This window comes from Tamandua tetradactyla, chromosome 9 (assembly GCF_023851605.1).
Source record: "Tamandua tetradactyla isolate mTamTet1 chromosome 9, mTamTet1.pri, whole genome shotgun sequence".
NCBI lineage: Eukaryota > Metazoa > Chordata > Mammalia > Pilosa > Myrmecophagidae > Tamandua > Tamandua tetradactyla.
In genome coordinates this window covers 9,846,253-9,863,517 of record NC_135335.1, presented here as the reverse complement: position 1 = coordinate 9,863,517, position 17,265 = coordinate 9,846,253, and the positions used below count along the sequence as shown (strand labels likewise).

General features: G+C 52.9%; 1 protein-coding gene across 10 annotated transcripts in view; it reads right to left on the bottom strand.

The window, feature by feature from the left end:
* NRXN2 (neurexin 2) overlaps positions 1 to 17,265 on the bottom strand; it is a 100,032-nt gene that overhangs the window by 67,579 nt on the left and 15,188 nt on the right. For 5 of the 10 annotated variants that reach the window (XM_077115834.1, XM_077115838.1, XM_077115836.1 and 2 more), the window contains exons 3-5: positions 13,213 to 13,242; positions 10,922 to 10,993; positions 6,282 to 6,583 (exon numbers count right to left, since the gene is read on the bottom strand). In XM_077115834.1, coding sequence (XP_076971949.1) covers positions 6,282 to 6,583; positions 10,922 to 10,993; positions 13,213 to 13,242 — 404 coding nt within the window. Of the gene's footprint in view, positions 1 to 6,281; positions 6,584 to 10,921; positions 10,994 to 12,380; positions 12,458 to 13,212; positions 13,243 to 15,244; positions 15,501 to 17,265 lie in introns of those variants that run through there. The other 5 variants (XM_077115837.1, XM_077115839.1, XM_077115845.1 and 2 more) reach the window with 4 other exon arrangements.

Below are 17,265 nucleotides of genomic sequence, written 5' to 3'. Positions count from 1 at the left end.
ATATACAAGTCCAATTACTGCTCTTTTCAAATTAGAACGGGTTGTGACTGAGAATAAAATAAGAAAAAAACAGTTTACAACTTTCATAGACAGGGTTTAATTTTAACAAGTAGAAGAGTAAATTACACAATAGGATTGGGAAGGAAGACGTGAGGTCAAAGTCTGTGTCATCCACTAATTTGTCAAGTGATCAGTCTTCCTCTGAAAAACAGCAGAGCTGGAACAGAAGAGACAGACCTCTCTAGACCCAGGAATTGAGGATTCAGGCCCAATCCATGGTGAGCATGGGGGGGGGGGGGGGCGGTGAGGGGTAATTGGCATTGTGGCCAAATGCGATGGTGGAGCTTCCACGACAAGCCATTTCTCACAGCCTGGGATGCCCACGGAGAGGTACATGGTGGCCAGGCCCTCCCACATGCCAGGATCTGTGAGCTAAGGCTTCACACTAACAAGGGAGCAAGGAAGGTGTCTTTCCACTCAGCAATGGCTAGAGAGCTGCTGGAACCTAAGAGCACAGGAATGACAGTGTACAATGTAGGAGGAGCAGATTGAAGCCATCAAGGGGAGAAGCCAGGCATTTTATCAAGTGGTAACTTCATGGCCAAGAGCCTTTGGACGAACTGCATTCCACTGTCCACCTTGAATGCACAAATCTCAAAACTCTGTGATGAAGGCATTCTCTGTAGAACTTGAGCAAGAGAAGTTCAGGACAAAGAAAAGAGGGGCCCAGACCACTGAAACACACAGAACATTCAAATGGCTTCAAGATTTGGAAACAGCTAAGAATGACAGACCCACAAGAATTACAGCCTATCCTTTACATTTCCCATCAGTGACAACAACCAGACCCTCCCTGGGAGGCGGAGAAATGGAGTGGCTTTGCTGTCAGACAGACTTCCAGTTCCACCACTTCCTAACTGGATAACCATAAGTAAGTTCTTGAACTTTCCGAGGCTTGGTTTCCTCCTTGGTAAAGTGGGAATTACATTTCCTGCCTCATGGGACTGTTACAAAAATTAAGTGAGATACAAGAGAGGAATGAAGTTGGGTGTCGGCCCGACTTGAACTCAGTGGTTAATGGAAGAGACATGTTACAGAGTATTCTGAGAAAGTCTGTATCCAAGGAAATTCGGGAGTGGGAGAGGCTTACTTTGAGCCCTACAGAATAGTTTTTTCCAGGATGACAATAGTTTAACTATCACATATGAAATAGTTAAATCTGCTGACTGGGTCTTCAATTCCAAAATCCCACTGGTCAAAAGAAAGTTTTCAAGAAAGAGTCCAAAGGAACGAGGATAGCTATCAAAACCACTCAATAGTTGTTGGGATTAAGTCTGGAAGGAACAGAGATAAGAAAGACACCCAAATATTGACCTCTTTATGGGCAGAATGCAGTAGTTCCCAAGGGCCTGGAGAATACAACAGAGAAGAAAGACTGGCTGGAGGGTGGATCAAGGAAAGTTTTCTGAAGAAGTTGGCATCTAAGCTGGGCCTGAAGGGTTTTAAAAACAATAACGAAATGCTGATGCCAGGGACAGCGGCAGCAAGCCTTTCGGTGCCCCAACAGTTCGAGGCTGACCTGGGCACTTTCAGGCTGTCCCTCTCTTGGCCTCCACTTTGCAAGTGAGGAGCTGAGCTCTGAGAGGATGCACTCCAACAAGGGCGCAGCAGAGCCAGGATTTGAACCCAGTCTCTCAGACTCACATCCCAGCTCCAGGATTTCAGCAGGTTACCATGGGAGAATTGAGAACAGAGTGGGAGCAGCATTGTTAGGCCCTAAGGCAGTGTGCATGACAAGCCAAGGAGGAAGGCAGGAAAGGAGCCTGAAATACTTGACAGGGCAGCTGGACTCCAGCCTTGGGGTGCCAGGGAGCCCCTGGAAATTTCTGCACTGAGGGGCAGCATCATTGGAGCTGAGCAGGAGGGAGCACATGTGATACTCTGATAGCCAGCTTGTCTTCCCAATCTGGTTTTGGCTAATGATAAACTGAGTTTGCACCCACTTGGATGGTGGTGGGAGGCAGTTAGGAAGCATACTGGGTATGGGAGGAGAGTGGGCTCAGGATTAAAATAGGCCTCAGGGAATCCCTCAGAGGCAATCATTCCTGCAAAGAAGCCCCAAGAGACTCTACTGGTCACAGTAGCCTCCAGGGCTGGAGGCAGAGAAGGAGACACTATCTCCATGTGGCCTCCTCTGGTCCTGGCTGCTATTTTCCAAGAACCTCTTAATGATTCCAGGGTTGATAACCTCATTTGGGGAGAAAAAAGGAAAAAATCCTGCCTCCTGCCAGTCTTTGGAACTGGCCTTTTGACCCACCCCTGGCTGCAGTGATAAGGAAAGGGAAACCTGCTCTTACCCCCTACTCGTTTGGAGGCAGGCCCTCCTCCCGAAGGCCATCTCCCCAGCCCTGCTAATCACCCGGGGGGAAACAATGGGGAGCCACAGCAGTCTCAGATCTGGGCCAGCCACCCTGCAAGGCTGAAGGTAGATGCAATGTCTCCTATTACCTCCTTGTCCTTGCTCCTGGGGAGACAGGTCTCTGGTTCAAAACACCCCACCCTCAACCCAACACTCCTCAGTCACAAAAGGACTTTCCCAACCTCACGGTGTCACCTAGACACCATGTAACCTTGCTTGAGGATGACTCCCTCCCTCTAGAGCAGGGTTTCTCTACCTCGGCATGTGATACTTGGGGCGGGGTCATTCTTTGGGGTGGGAGATGTCCTGGCACAGTGGGATGTGTAATAATCCCCCAGCTGTGACAATGAAAAACGTCTCCAGACATTATCAAATGTCTCTGGGACAGCAAAATTGCCCCCACCGAGAACCACAGCTCTAGAGGACAAGACCCACTCAGTTTCTCTTGGAAGCCCTGAAAGAAAGGTACCCAAGAGGCCTGGGGAGGTTGGACCTGGCCTTGAGCAACAAGAAAAGGCTCCCAACAAGACTTTAAGCCAACACCCTCTTTGACCCTGAGGACCCGCTTTCGGGTCAATTGCGACCTGGCTCTGCTCTGGCCCATCTGATGGAAGGGGTCTCCACCAGTTCCCATCTTGGATCCGTGACTTGGCGAGCACTGGAACAGTTCTGTCACCATCACTGTCTATACACAAGGCCAGCCTCACCTGCCCTGGCCACATACCTCTCCGTCCTCCCGGGTAGCTTCTCCAGTTCCTAGGACATTTAGAGCTGATGCTACTCCGCCAGCACTTACATGGTTTTGTTCTATTTTGTTGTTTTTGTTTTTGTTTTTCTCTCATGAATCCCTCATCCCTCACCAGTTTCAGCAATTGGTTCTGTTTTTGCTTTTATTTTTAAAAACAAACACTCCTCCTTCCCCCCCTCTCCTCATCCCCCCCATCCCTGGTAAACTCTAATCTGGCTATCTCTGTGAATCTGCTATTTCTAGTCCTTTCTTATAAGTGAGATCATACGATTTCTGTCCTTGTATGTTCTTGCTTACTTCACACAACATAAGGTTTTTAAGGTTCTTCCATGTTGCAGCCTGTCTCAGAACTTCACTTTGCCTTATGGCTGAATAATATTCCATTATGCATGTATTAGTTTGTTGAAGCTGCCTGATGCAATATACCAGAAATGGAATGGCTTTTAAAAAGGGAATATAATAGTTACAAGTTTAAAGTGCTAAGGCCATGAAAATGTCCAAATTAAGGCACCAACAAGAGGTTACCTTTACTCAAGAAAAGCTAATGCTGTTCGGAACACCTCTGGGAAGGCATGTGGCAGGTATCTCCTGGTCCTTGTTCACAGTTCTGTGGCTTCCAGCCTCTGATGTCAGTAGTTTCCTCTCTAAGCATCTGTGGGCCTTCTCTTAGCTCCTCTGGGATACAAGTCTGGGGTCTGGCTTGTTTAGCATCTCATGAGAAGGCACATGGCGACATCTGCTGGGCTCCAAGCATCTCCAAACATCCCTGTCTCTGTCAGCTCTGAAGCAACTCTTCTCCAAGGGTCTGAATCTGCAAGTGTCTCTGTCGGCTCTGGGCTTGCTCCAAAATGTTTCCTCTTTTAAAGGATTCCAGTAAACTAATCAAGACCCACCCTGAATGGGTAGAGTTATATCTCCATCTAATCAAAAGCCACACCCACAAAGGGGCAGGCTACATCTCTGTGGAGATAATCTAATCAAAATGGTTTCCACCCTGAAATATTGAATCAAGATTAAAAGAAATGGCTGCCCCCACAAGATTGCGTCAGGATTAAAACATGGCTTTTCTGGGATACACAATGTTTCAAACCGGCACGATGTGAATGTACCACATTTTGTTAATCTATTCATTTGTTGTTCATTTTGTTTATCTATTCACTTGTTTCCAGCTTTTGACCGCTGTGAAAAATGCTGCAATGAAGACTGACATGTACAGGTGCCTATTTGAGATCCTGTTTTCACTTTCCTTGAGTTATTCCTAGAATCAGATTGCTCTGTTCACTTTTCACATACCTGTCCTGTCTCCTCAGGAGCCTAAGTGCTACAAGTGCAGGAACCAAGTATTTTTTCCTTCCATACCGTCCATGGCACCCAGCACTGGATGCACATATATTTGTTAGCCAAACAACACATGGATTGGGACTCCAGGCTTGTAGTATCTGGCCAAAGGCAATACCAGTTGACAGCTCTAACCCTGGAGAGGGAAAGGCAGCAAAAAGCACCAAAGACACCTCCCTCCCCAACAAAATGGGTGTGATGGCTGAGAGTAGCACAAGTGTATATGACCTCCCTCAGGTTTACTCAGACATTGCTGGTGGCAGCCCTGTGATCAGGCAAGAGAATGATATGACATGGAGAGGGGGCACTGCATTGAACAGGAGTGCCCCCACCAAGCATTCCACTTTCAAGACTCGAAGGCCACTAAAAATAGTTGCATCAGCAGGGGCCCAACTGCAACAGGTAGCAGCGGGCTTGGGAAAGGAGCAGCAGGATGAGTCACTGCATTCTCACAGCGAGGGGGGAAAGGCATTCACTGAGGAGGAATCCCCATTAGATCATCACTCAATGATGTTAAACAAGAGCAGGTGAGAAGAGTGGGAGGTTAGCCAGAATCCTGAGCCCCGCCAACTAGCCTTTCCATGGGCAGAAGGGAAGGAGGAGGAAGAGAAGGAAGGCAGTGGTGACTACAAACAGGACGTAATGGAAGATTAGCTCCACACAATTAGAACCACAAGGCACAAGAGAAAGTAACCAGTACAAGAGTGGAGCTGAGAAGGGCAGGGATGCTCAGCCTTCCCGGGGAGGTGCTGAGACTGCTAGAGGTAGAGCTGGACCAGCTTTCCTGCCACTAGCCCTGAGGCTGTGGACCCAGGGAAGAGAAGGGCAAGCATAAGCCTGAACACCTGCAACCCAGATGCTGAGTAAGCAGGGAAAGGAGTGAGGAGGTGGAGGCAGGGGGCCTCGGGAACACAGCTGCACCGCCTGCTTGGGAAGAAGGGTCTAGCATGGGCCCTGTTGCTTAAGGCAGGCACTTCTCAGGGCCACTGAGCAGAAGCCCAGCCAGAGAGATGGCCTCACCTGCAGGGGCCACCTGTGGCAGAGAGATGGCCTCACCTGCAGGGGCCACCTGTGGCCTGTGTGAGGAGAAGAGGGCCACTGCTAAGAGGATAGAGACAACGGCCAGAAGCTTCCACACCTCTCCAGTGGGTAAGCCAGAACAGAGGAGCTAAGGGGACACTGCGGAGATCAGTCCTGTCCTGGGTGCAAGGGGCCAACCCTGGGTGGTTTCCTGTGGACCAGAGGGAGCCAGAAAGCCACAGTCTGAGAGAAGAGGTCACACTCCTTTGAGAGGAGAAGGGAAAGCAGAAGGGAGTGTCCTCCAAGGGAGAAGCAGCATTGTCTCTGCTCCTGTTTCCCTCCCCTAAAAGCTCCACCTCTACCTTACTCAACCCTCTCCCAGTAAAGAAGCTTGCCTTACCTCAGGTTTCCACATGTGCCTTTCCGCCCTAGGGTATCTAGCTGGCGGGAGTCTACTTCCTCCCCACTGCATGGCACTCTGGGGCCCAGCCTGCAGCCCTGCAGCCCTGCAGCTTGCAACTCCCACCTCCTGAATAACCTTAGCCCCAACCCTTAAAACCAACCCTGCCCCTCCCCTCAAACTTCCACCAAGGGGCAGCTCTGGAGCATCCTGCCTACCCCCATCCACCCCACCTCTGAAGCTGGCCAGGCCACCACCCCATTCCTGGTCCCTCGCTGCCCCAGAACCAAGCCCCCTCCCTCGATCCCATTCACCACGGACGGACGCCACTGGCCCTGGCCTCCTTGCTCCCCTACCTGGCGCAGGTTTCGGGTGACCCGGACATCGTGCCAGGCGTTGTCGTTGAACTTGCCGTTGACGGGCTCCACGAGGGCCTCGAAGGCACCCGAGCCTAGGTTGATGACCAGCCAGACGGCCCCGGACTTGAGGGACAGGTTGACGTAGTCGGCCGACTTGCCCGTGTGCAGCATCAGCCCGTTGCGCTGCAGGGTGCGGAAGGCCAGCGTGATCTCGTCCGTGCTGCTCTGGATCGGGTTGTGGGACAGGTCGTAGCAGAAGAACTCATTGCCTTTGAAGGTCGCCACAAACTCCTCCTTCCCTGGACGCCGGTTTGGGGAAATGGAGAAGGCTGAGTGGGCCAGGCTGCGAGGGCCATCCGACTCCCAGCTGCAGGCCCGCGGCCCCTCCCTCCGCCTGTCAGCCCTCCTCCCCGGGCCTGGCCGTCTTGCCTGTGAGAAGTCAGTCCCCCCCACCCTATGTCTGCTTCTGAACCAGGACGCTGCTGAGTGGCTCTCACCCTAACAGCTGACAATTAAGCTGCCACAGGGCCAGGCAAAGCAGCCAGTTCTCACCATCTCCTCCCCTACCAACCCACCCATCGGCCACTCCCCTTAACAAAGGTGTGGAAGAGAAACAAGGAGTAGGGGCTTCTCCCTGGGAGTTCCTCCTCTGTGGCGGAGGCACCGAGGGTCTCCTGAGTGCAGCCCACCTCCCACTCCTGCCATTCCCAGTACCCAGGGAGAGCAACTGGCCTCACTGTAAGGAAGGGGACATCTAGGCTTGTTGGGCAGGGAGTGGTAAGGAGAATGGGGAAGGGTGGAGGAAGGGCAGGTGTCACACACAGGGGAAGGCCCTGCAAGTGATAGGATGTGCACCAGGTAGGGCTGGGCCTCTAGGCAGAGCTTACATGAGAGGCTGCCCTGCCAGCCACCACCTACACCCGCCGCCTCTGTCCATGCATGAAGGACAGACCTACAGGCCCTGGGCGAGAGCCTTTGCAGTACCCCAGCACAGGAGTGGAAACCATGGGGGCCAGGAAAGTATAGAAGAAAGGGGCTAGGGACAAGGGAAGTCATGTGGATGACGCGGGCACATGTGTGTATGTAAGAGAGAGAGAGATGTGTGGTATGTCTATGATGTGTCTGCTGTGTGGCATGTGATGTGTCAGGCATCGGCACAGGGCTCCTTTCACTGGTACTTTCTAAGCAGAAGCAGAAAGGACTGTGCAAGACTTAGCATTCTACACATGGTGACAAGGAAGAGGTCCTGGGAAAGTGGAGTCTCAGCCCCAGTCCTTCGAAGCCAGAACACAATGACTGGCTTCTCCTTGCCAAGACACAGTGCCACAACAGCTCACCCTGCCTCCCGCACGGGTGGGTGAGAGGTGGGGCGAACAAGACCATGGAGTGAAAAGTCTTCAGGAAGAGCACAGAGCTGTCCCAGTATAGGGGTTCTTGCTACAAGCTCCCAAGGCCCAGTTAACAGCAGGGCACCACCCTGGGGCATACGCACAGCCCCCAGAAGGTACCTGCCTTTCCCTGTGGAGCAGGGCACAGCAGAGGAGCTCTGCTTTGAAATGGTGTGAATCTGGGTGCAGATTTCACAGATCCCCCATCCCCTACCCACAGCAGGCCTGCTTCTCTCCCTCCAGGCAGGCTGCCCACACTCTGTCCTCACTGCCTCCTGCTGCCAAGGCACCAGCTGCTGCCCCGGAGCCTGGCACAGCCCTCACTGCAGCTGGCAAGTCCCAGTTTCCTGAGGCCACAGGGCAGTGAGGCCGGAGGGGCCTGGATAACATTCGAACAGCCTGACTGCCCCCTCTGTCTTCCTTAGCATTCAAGTGGGAAGGACCAGAAAACAAAGGTGGGCAACCAAGCAGAAATGAGAAAGGAGAGGTGGGGATGGATGGCGACATGCAGGGAAGTGGTATAGAGTGGAAGGTGACCATCAGGGAGGGAAGAAGGGACATGGAGGCGGCTCAGGGGTGCAAGAGAACAAGAAGTGAAGAGGGAGGCAATGCGAAGAAAGAGGAGGAGCCAGCCTGTGGGGACAGGTAAGGGTGCCGGGAAGAAGGCCAGTGAGGAAAGGGGGACAGGGACCTCTGGGGAATGAAAGCTGAGGCTTTCTCAGGGCCCTCCTGTTTCCATGGCAACCAGGCCAGCTGCCCGGGCACTGGCAGAGCCAGGGGGCTCAAGAACCAGGAAAGAAATGCATTTGACCTTGGATTTGTCCCCACACGTACCAGTCCCTCCCCAAAGCCAGGCCTCCCTCCCACCCCCTCACCTTCACTGCAAAGAAAATACCATTAAAGAGAGAGTCACACAGAAAGAATGGCAAGAATAAGGTAACCACGTGAAAAAGTGATTGGGGCAGAACAAAAGAGGCGAGAAAAAAGGAGGCAGGCATGTGGGGCTGGACTGTGGCCGCCCAGGCGAAACGGAGGCACAAGGCCATTCCCCAACTCCTCAGGAGAGAAGGCAGAAGCAGCCCCGCTGGAGCCTGAGTGTCCAAACTCCCCAATTCCAGAGACCTGGCCAGGGTGGGCCCAGAGGTGGACAGAGGCAAAGAGCAGCCTGAGGGAGGCCAAAAAGACTTTGAGGACAGGGACAGAAAAGAGAGGCGCAAACGTGAAAAAGATCAAGGATGAGGAGATGTACAAGGACAGACCTGAGTGGGGGATTTGGGGAGCAGGATGTCTAGGAAATTGGTGGAGAAGGGCTCTCTGGCATAGGGATGTGGGGTGCCCAGGTGCTTAGAAGCACACAGCCCTCACCTGGGACCGACGAGAGCTCGAGCACCAGGGGGCGCTCTACCCCTCCTTGCTGGGCTCAGAACTCCGGAGCTACAACTCCCAGGAGCTCTGAACAATTACTGCTTCTAATAGCTCCTGGCACGGGAAAGGGGGCAGGGGGAGGCGATAGCTGACACTTGTTTACCTCACACAGTTGGGGAGTCTGGAGCCCACACGTGTCCCCAGTCATGTGAATGTGGCTAGAGACTCGTCGCTAGATGTGGTCCAGATTTCCAAATAGCAAGAGGGAGGCAGCAGCTGCCTCCTGTCCCGGCCCAGCTCAAAGTCCTCTGGGAAGCGCCTCCGGCCCCCTTGGCCCCTTCCCTACTCTCAAACACTACAGCTGTCTGTTCTGCTCACTTGGCACTTACTGCCTAGTGACATCTTGTCCTGCTCCCTTGAGAGGAAGTGTCATGTGAGAAAGACCTGGGCCCTGGGGTTGGCTCTACCATCGGCTCTGTGACCTTGGCCAACATACAGCAAGCATCTCTCAGCCTCAGCTTTCTCCTCTGGAAAGGAGGAGCTAATCATCGGCCTGCCACACCCTTTGCTGTGGGCATCTAGAAAGAAAACAGCCGGGACACAGCACTGTAGACTGCAAACCATGCCACAGATTGACGACTCTTGTGTTGGCAGATAACCCTCTCCATGTGTCAATGAATAAGAGAACTCCTCCAAACCAAGTCTACACCTTTCATACACCTCCCTGCTTCAGTATACACGCTTTCCTGTAATTACCCATTAGGGCACCCATGAGCCCTTGACAGCAGAGTCCACTGGCCTGTTTAAAATACACTGACAGGGTGGGCCACGGTGGCTCAGCAGGCAGGAATGCTTGCCTGCGATGCCAGAGGACCTAGGTTCAATTCCCGGTGCCTGCCCATGTAAACAAATAAAATAAAATAAATAAAATACACTGACAGGACATGCCAGCATATATGCCAAGCACCATGCAAAGCACTAAGGCTCTACAAATGAAAATATCCAGTTGCCATCCTCCAGACAAGCAAATGGAAGTGACGGTTACGATGCCAAGGGAGAAGAGTTGTAATGGATGTGTAGACACAACAACAGGGAGTGTCTGGGTTTGCCTGGGGAGTTCAGGCTTCCAGGGTGGATGGCTGGGCTGCTTTTTCAGAGTCAACTGAAAGAGATACCGGACGGCTGGGGGAAGGGGCAGGACATGGCGGAAATCAAGGCAGACAGGACAGCGTGTACAAAAGAAAAGGGTCAGGACTCAGTCCCAGGGCCTGGCATCAACTGGAGTTAAACTGGCCAGTAACCTGAAGAAGAGAGATTCTCTTAGGCAACTTTGGTATGGATAAAGGAGCTTACCCCCGAAAGCCCTAAGACAAGCTAAAGGAGGCACATGCTGGCCAGGAGGCTGGCAAGTCTCCACTTCCTCATCTGTAAAATGAAGGTAATGACGCCCACTGCAAAAGCATGTGAGAGTTAACTTAGGTGACATGTATGATGGCCAACTGGATCGCACTGGGTCTCTAGCAGGTTTCCAAAATTCGATGTGGGGGCGGGGGGGGCGGCTGCCCAGTACTCTACCAGAGAGGCAGATACTTTCTAGGGATGGGTCTGACTGCTTCCACAGAAAAAGGCACATGTGTTCTAGAAAGAAGCCATCAGAACAACTAGGCTTCGGGAAAGAAGTGGAGGTTTGCATTCCTTCACCCAGGGCTGGGCTGGGGCCCTCAGAATGGCACTGGGGGTGGAGCCCACCAGCTCCTGCAGGCCTAGGAGGGGACATGAGGGAATGTACCTCACTGACTCACGCCCCCCACCCCATCCCCAGGAAGTACAGTGAGCCTACAGGGAGCTGAGGGCTGGGCTCTCTGGGGACTGTGGGTCACTGACCTTTCGTCGGCTGGTGCACATCGCCGGCTCCTCCTCTCCCGGCCCCCCCCTCGGAGAACAGTAAGGACCCTACTGGAGAAGCAGAATTGGGGAGTCAGGCACGGGGGCCTCCCAGCCAGTCCCACCCAGCCTTGAGGTGACGGAGGGCCTGCTCCAGGGCAAAGGTTCTGCTTGGAGACACAGGTAAGGAGGGGCTTCTGTGAGAACTCGCTTGCCTTTGGGACCCCTAGGAAAGGATCCAGTTGACCAACCAAGGGGCCATCTGCCCCAAAGACCCCATCCAACTCAAAACTGCTGACTTGTACCCTGGGCCCAGGGTTGGGGAGAGCGGGTCAGAGTAGCAGAGGCCCTCACTTCTGGCTCAGGAGCCCCTTCTGCCCTACAAGAGACACCTGAGCTTCCACTTCCAGGACCCTCCACCACCAAAGTGTTCTCCTGCCACCTCCCCTCTGAGGCCCATTCTCCTCTCCCTCTGCATCTACGCTTCCAGCCCTTTCGGCTAGGTCAGAGTTCGTGCTCATCACCTCATTCAAAAGCCTGACACAGGCACCCCTCAGGCAAGAAGGCTCCCCTGAGCCACACACCACATCCTCCTCTAGCCTGTGCCATCCCCTGGGTCCCCACTCTTGGTCCCCAAGAGCTCCCTCTGCACCCATGGGAACACCCAGGATCTCCTTTGTCTATCTTTCTGCCATTAGACCGCAGGCTTTCCCATCCCTCTGTCGTACGGACAGGGGGTGGTACACACCAAGGGCGTGTTCATCAGGAATGTGGGAAACCCTTTCTCAGAAATTAGCCCCCCAAGCCCATTGACACCCAAAGCCTTCAGAGCCAAAGGCGTCCGCAGGCACACATCAACTTGCAGGTATCCAGACAGGCTTGGGGTCTACCCCCTGCCACCAAATAGGTACCCTCCACACCTGGCTCCTAGGCATCCCAGACCCTGCCAGACTCCACGTGATGGCTTCAGAGTGAGGGGAACTTGGGGATGGAGTAAAAAAAGTCCCGATCTGGGCTCTTACCCCAACCCCAATTGCAAAGCCCCAGAACTAAAGCTAGAATGACACCTGAGCTGTGATACTTTCCAGGGGGAGGGGCTTGCTGGAGTCCTGTGGACCTTCATGGACAAAAAGGGTGAGCCCACGGCTGGCACCCCCAGAACCAGGCCCCAAGAGGCAAAAACCAATCAGGGTGTCTACTCCTGACTCCCCAACCTGGGGACTTCCTCTTTCCCACCCTTCTTGTGAGAATGCCAGACCCTCACATCCCCAAACCTAAATCATCTCAAATCTCAGATCTATAGCCACCCCTACCAGCTACCTACAGACTAAAGACCCCACCCTGTACCTCAGTAGCAGAGAACACAACGGGCAAAGGGAACGGGGTGTGAGGACCTGGAAGGCCAAATACGTGAGCTCAGAGGGCATCGATAACAGGGGACGGCTGGGGGAGAGCAGACCTGGGGGGATACCGGTCAGGGCTTCTGGCTTCTGTCTCCAGGTGTGCTGAACACCAGAGTTTTGAAGGAAGGTACAACTGGGCAGAAGGGAGGCTAAAATGAGACGACTAATCCTAGCCATACCACCCGTTAACAGCTATGTGGTCACTGACAGGTCACTTCAGCTCTCTGGCCCTCAATTTTCTCATCTGTCAAATGGGGTTAGGAGATGCTCAAAAGCTACACGGGGAATGTGCACGTGAGCAGCTGTGGGAAGGCCTACATCTCCACCACCCCCTACCCCACCCAGCTCTTCCCTCTGCCTTCCCACTCTGGATCCAGGGGCACGCTGTAGCAGCAGGGGTCAGGAGGGAATGAGGCTGCCTAAAATCCTCTTTCTCCAGCCCATGCTTTTCTCTCTTCACTGGGGTCCATAGAAAAGAAAGAATGATCAGAATGAATGGAAGGAAATAAAACACCACCATGAAAAAGAAAAAAAGCAAGATCAACTGCCAGGAAAAGGCAAAAATGTGTGTGGAGACAACGGCAGGAGTTCAAACATCTCTTGATGTCAGAAACCAAGGTGAGATGAGGGCGAACGGAGTGTATCGGGGCAGGTAAGGGGAGAGGGGAGAGCACAGACAAGGACGCACCCCCCCAGCCCCCACCCAGCGCCCCCCCGGATAAAATAAAGAAATGGCAGAGGAAGGGGGTAGGAGGGGCAGGAAGGAGGCAGGGCAGGTGAGGAGGGGAATGGGGTAGGGGTGGGGACAAGGGAGAAGAACAGAAACTCCAGGCGTAGGTTGGGGACAATCCAATCCAATCCAAACCAAACCAAAACTTCAAACCATACCTTCGCTGTTTAACGTCAGGTGAGCCGGACCTTGGAAAAGGGGAAGGAGAGAAAGAAAGAAAGAAAAAAAAAAAAAAGAAGAAAAATGAAAGAAAAGGGGAAAGAAACAAAGAAAACACGAGTCATCAAAATCAGCCAGAGAGAAGGGAGAAAAAGCTTTTGCTGCCACAATTTAAAAACCCTTTTTTAACTTGTGACAGACATCGGGGGAAAGCCCCCAGCCTGGAAGCTGAGGGAAGGGGCCCGATGCCGAAACAGAGGGTGGGGGGCACGAAAGGGGAAGAGAGAGAAAGAGAGATAAGGGGGCACCAGAGAGGGGGAGAGGGATAGAGGCAGAGCCAGAGGGAGAATTGGGGCAGGGAGTCACTGCAGGGGGAGAGGAGATTTTGGTTTCTTTTTTTTCTTCTTGCCGAAAAAAAAAGGAAAAGGAGGAGAAGCATGAGGCTGGGAGGGTTGCTTTTTCCTTTTTCTTTTTTTCTTTTTTTTTTTTTCTTCCGGGACACGGAGAGAAAAAAAAAAAACGGTCAACGAGAAAAACGATTCAGATGGAAGGGAAAATAAAACACGACACAAAACTCAAAGCCACCTGGAGAAAGAGAGAGTGTCCTGTTAGAGTGGGATTGAGCGGGCAAGGGGGACGTCCAACCTCCCACGCCCGAGTCCCATTGTCCCCATGACCCTGGCGGGGAAAGGGGAAAGACGAGGGGCGTGACGACCCTGGGCCTGACAGGAATCCCCCACCTGAGAGGGGCTTGGAAAACCATCTGTCCAGGTCTAAAGTCCCCAGCTCCACCCTCCCAACAACTCTGCGTGCAGAGTAGGGACCCTGTCCATCAGGTCCTAAGAGGAAACTGGGGTTCAGGAGGACGAAGTTAGGGAGGAAGCAGAATCTAGGGAAACTCTGGAGCAAAGATAAGGGCTGGATTCCTCCAAAGGGGAGACTGGGAGACCAAATCTCTCAAGCAAGGGGACTGCCACATCCCATGGGCAGGAGGCCTAGCTTTCTGAGATGTCAGAATGCTTTATTCGCAGATTACTCTACGGACCTGCTTTCTCCATCCAGGACCTCGCTGAGAGGACCCAAACCAGATTTCAAAAATGGAAAACAGAAGCCCTTTTCTAAGACTGAGGGCAACATTGGGCTAGGATTTTCATCCAGGACGACCCTTAAGAGAGCCCAGCCCCAGTGGGAGAGAGCCTGGCCCACTGGACCAGTACCCCAGTCCTCAAAGGGCACCTGTTAAGGAAAGTTCTCTTCCAGAGAGGCCAGCAGCACCCAGGACTCCCCTGGGATCACCAGCCAGCCCCCACAAAGCCCAGCCCCACACCCCCATTTCCCCACACCCTGCTCCCACCCCTGTGGTATCTGGTCAAAAGGATGGGACAGGGAACAGCCTGCAGTACCAATGCCACACTTGGAGGCCGTATCAGTTGTCATGGCAATGAGATGCCACCTGAGGGATAGCTGAGCTCACAGTGGAAGTGTAAGGGCAAAAAAGCTACAAGTGTCTCTGGGACGAAGTTCAGGGCCAGGATGCCTGGGTTCCAGGAGGAAAGGCAGTGAGGAAGCCAGGAAGGCAGAGCCAGGGGCCAAAGAGATGACCCCATGCAGATGGATGATGGTCCCCATTGCCCGCTTCTCCCCACCTCTCTGGGGTGGTGTTGGTCAGACTCCCCATGCTGAGTCTGAGGCCAGTTGGGGGAGGAGGCCACTACTGCTAAGGGCAGCTCAGGACAGAACACCTCCTGGGAGACCACAGGTTTTATCCAGAAAGCAGGTGGGGGGCCCAGGCATTTGGACCCCCTTTTCCTTGGTCTGAATGCCTCCTACCCCCATCCCCAGCTCTTTCCCCAAGAACTACCAGCATCTTCCTCCAGATTCCCTAAATCCAAGGTCCAGACCCAGAGCCCTAAACCCTCATTCAATTCTTCCTATGAGAAACAGCCTTGTCCTCAGGCTCCCATCCTTGGAAATGCAGGCCTCTGGCCCACCCCACCCCCAGCCCAGGAGACAGGTGCCCTGTGAACCCACCTTCAGTCCCTCCACAGGCCTGTCCTGCTGCTGGAGGAGAACTCCATCTCTCCCCTCCCAGACCCTTCTACTGCCCAGCTCCGAGCCAGCCTCATTAGCATGCGGCACTCTCCCTCTGTCACCACGGCAACCAGCTGCTCAGCTCCCTCAGGCGTGACAGCACCAGCCATCTTGGTGAAGGGAAGACCGTTTCCCTTTCCTGTCTCCCTGTGGCTCAGCTCCAGCCTGGCCAGAGGGTCCTCTCCTGCAAGCCCATCTCCCCAACCCAATCTGTCCCCCAGTCCTCACTTGGGTATCAGCCTCCCCACAGCCCACCTGTGGCATCTGCCCCTCCTCCCACCCCTGGAAAGGAGGCTGGCAGTGATGGATGGCATTAACTAAGGGTCCTTTCCTAGAGCACTCTATCTGACTGCTTCTGGGTCTCCTCTCCCTGCCAAAGAGCGGAAGGAAAAAGGGGGCAGGGAAACCGGATCTCCAAAAGGTCAGGTCTCAGCAAGGGGCTGGGAGCAGGATATCTGGGCTCCTGGGAGCCAGCCAGGCTGAGACACAGCCTCAGGGATGTGACAAGAACTGGATCTAGTAGAAACAGGTTGGGGGCAGGTGAGAGCTGCACAGAGCTCCTTAGATCTGAAGGAAGCACTGCAGGGTCCAGAGCACAAGGCCACAGAAGAGGCTCCCAGCCTCCCACCATTAAATCACCACCTGCCAAGCCCACTTCCCCACTTCTAGCCTCACCCCCTACACTCTTACCAAAATACCAGAGAAGACCAATGCCAAAAGAAGAAAGAGCCCACCACTCATTATTGCGTTCCCAAAAAACATATGTTGAAGTTCTAATCCTCAGTGCCTCGGAACGTGACCTTATTTGGAAATAGAGTCATTACAGATGGAATTAGGCACATTAAAATGAGGTCATACTGGAGTACAGTGGGACTGAATCCAATGACTGGTGTCCTTGTAAGAAGAGGAAAATTTGGACACAGACAGACAGAATGGAGAATGCCAGGGATTGCCAGCAAGCCAATGCCAGAAGTAGAGAAAGGGATGGGAGAGAGTCCTGCAGACTGAGGACGCTCAACCCTGCTAACACCTGGATGTTAGACTTCTGGCCTCTGGAACTGTGCAACAATAAATTCTGGTTGTTTTAAGCACCCCAGTTTGTAGTATTTTGTTACAGCAGCCCGAGGAAACTAACTGTTTTGGGTACCCCCAGGAAGTGGGGTGCTGCTGTAACAAACACCTAAACACGTGGACATGGCTTTGGAATTGGTCAATGGGTAGAGAAAGAATTTTGAGGCACCCAATAGGGAGAGCTTAATTGCCTTGATGAGAGGATGGTGGAAATATGGACATTAAGGCAGATTCTGAGGGCTCAGAAAGACGTGGGGAGAGCTGCAGAGAAAGCTTTTATATCTTGGAGAATATATAGATTGTCACGAACAGAATGTTGCTGGAAACATGAACATTAAAAGGTGCTTCTGGTGAAGCCTTATAAGGAAATGATGAATGTTTTATTGGAAACTGGAGGAAAGGCTAGCCTTATTATAAGGAGGCAAAGAACTCAGTAGAAACTGTGTTCTAAAGTCAGGTGGAAGACATAACCTGGAAGCAGCAAGCTTACATATCTAGCTGAGAAGATTTCCAAGCAAAGTGTGGGAGATCAGCCTGAGTTCCCCTTGCTGCTTATGGTAACACGGGAGAGGAAAGAGAGCAACTGAAGAATGAACTGTCAGGTGAAAAGGAACCAGCCCTTGGTGATTTGGAAAATTCTGGACCTATCCAGATAGCAGATGGAAACAGGGCCAAGGGTGTAGCTGGACCACAGCTTGCTAAAAAGATTAGGCATGGGGAACCATGGATCCATTCAACCATCCCAGCAGAAGTCAGGAAGGAGACGTAATTATCCAGGAAAGATCTGTGGTGGACGCTCTCATCTGATAGCTTGGACCCCTCGGGAATTGCATAGAAGACCAGCAAGGTTTTTGAGAATTTTATGTCAGGAAAAAACACTGCTAACCTGG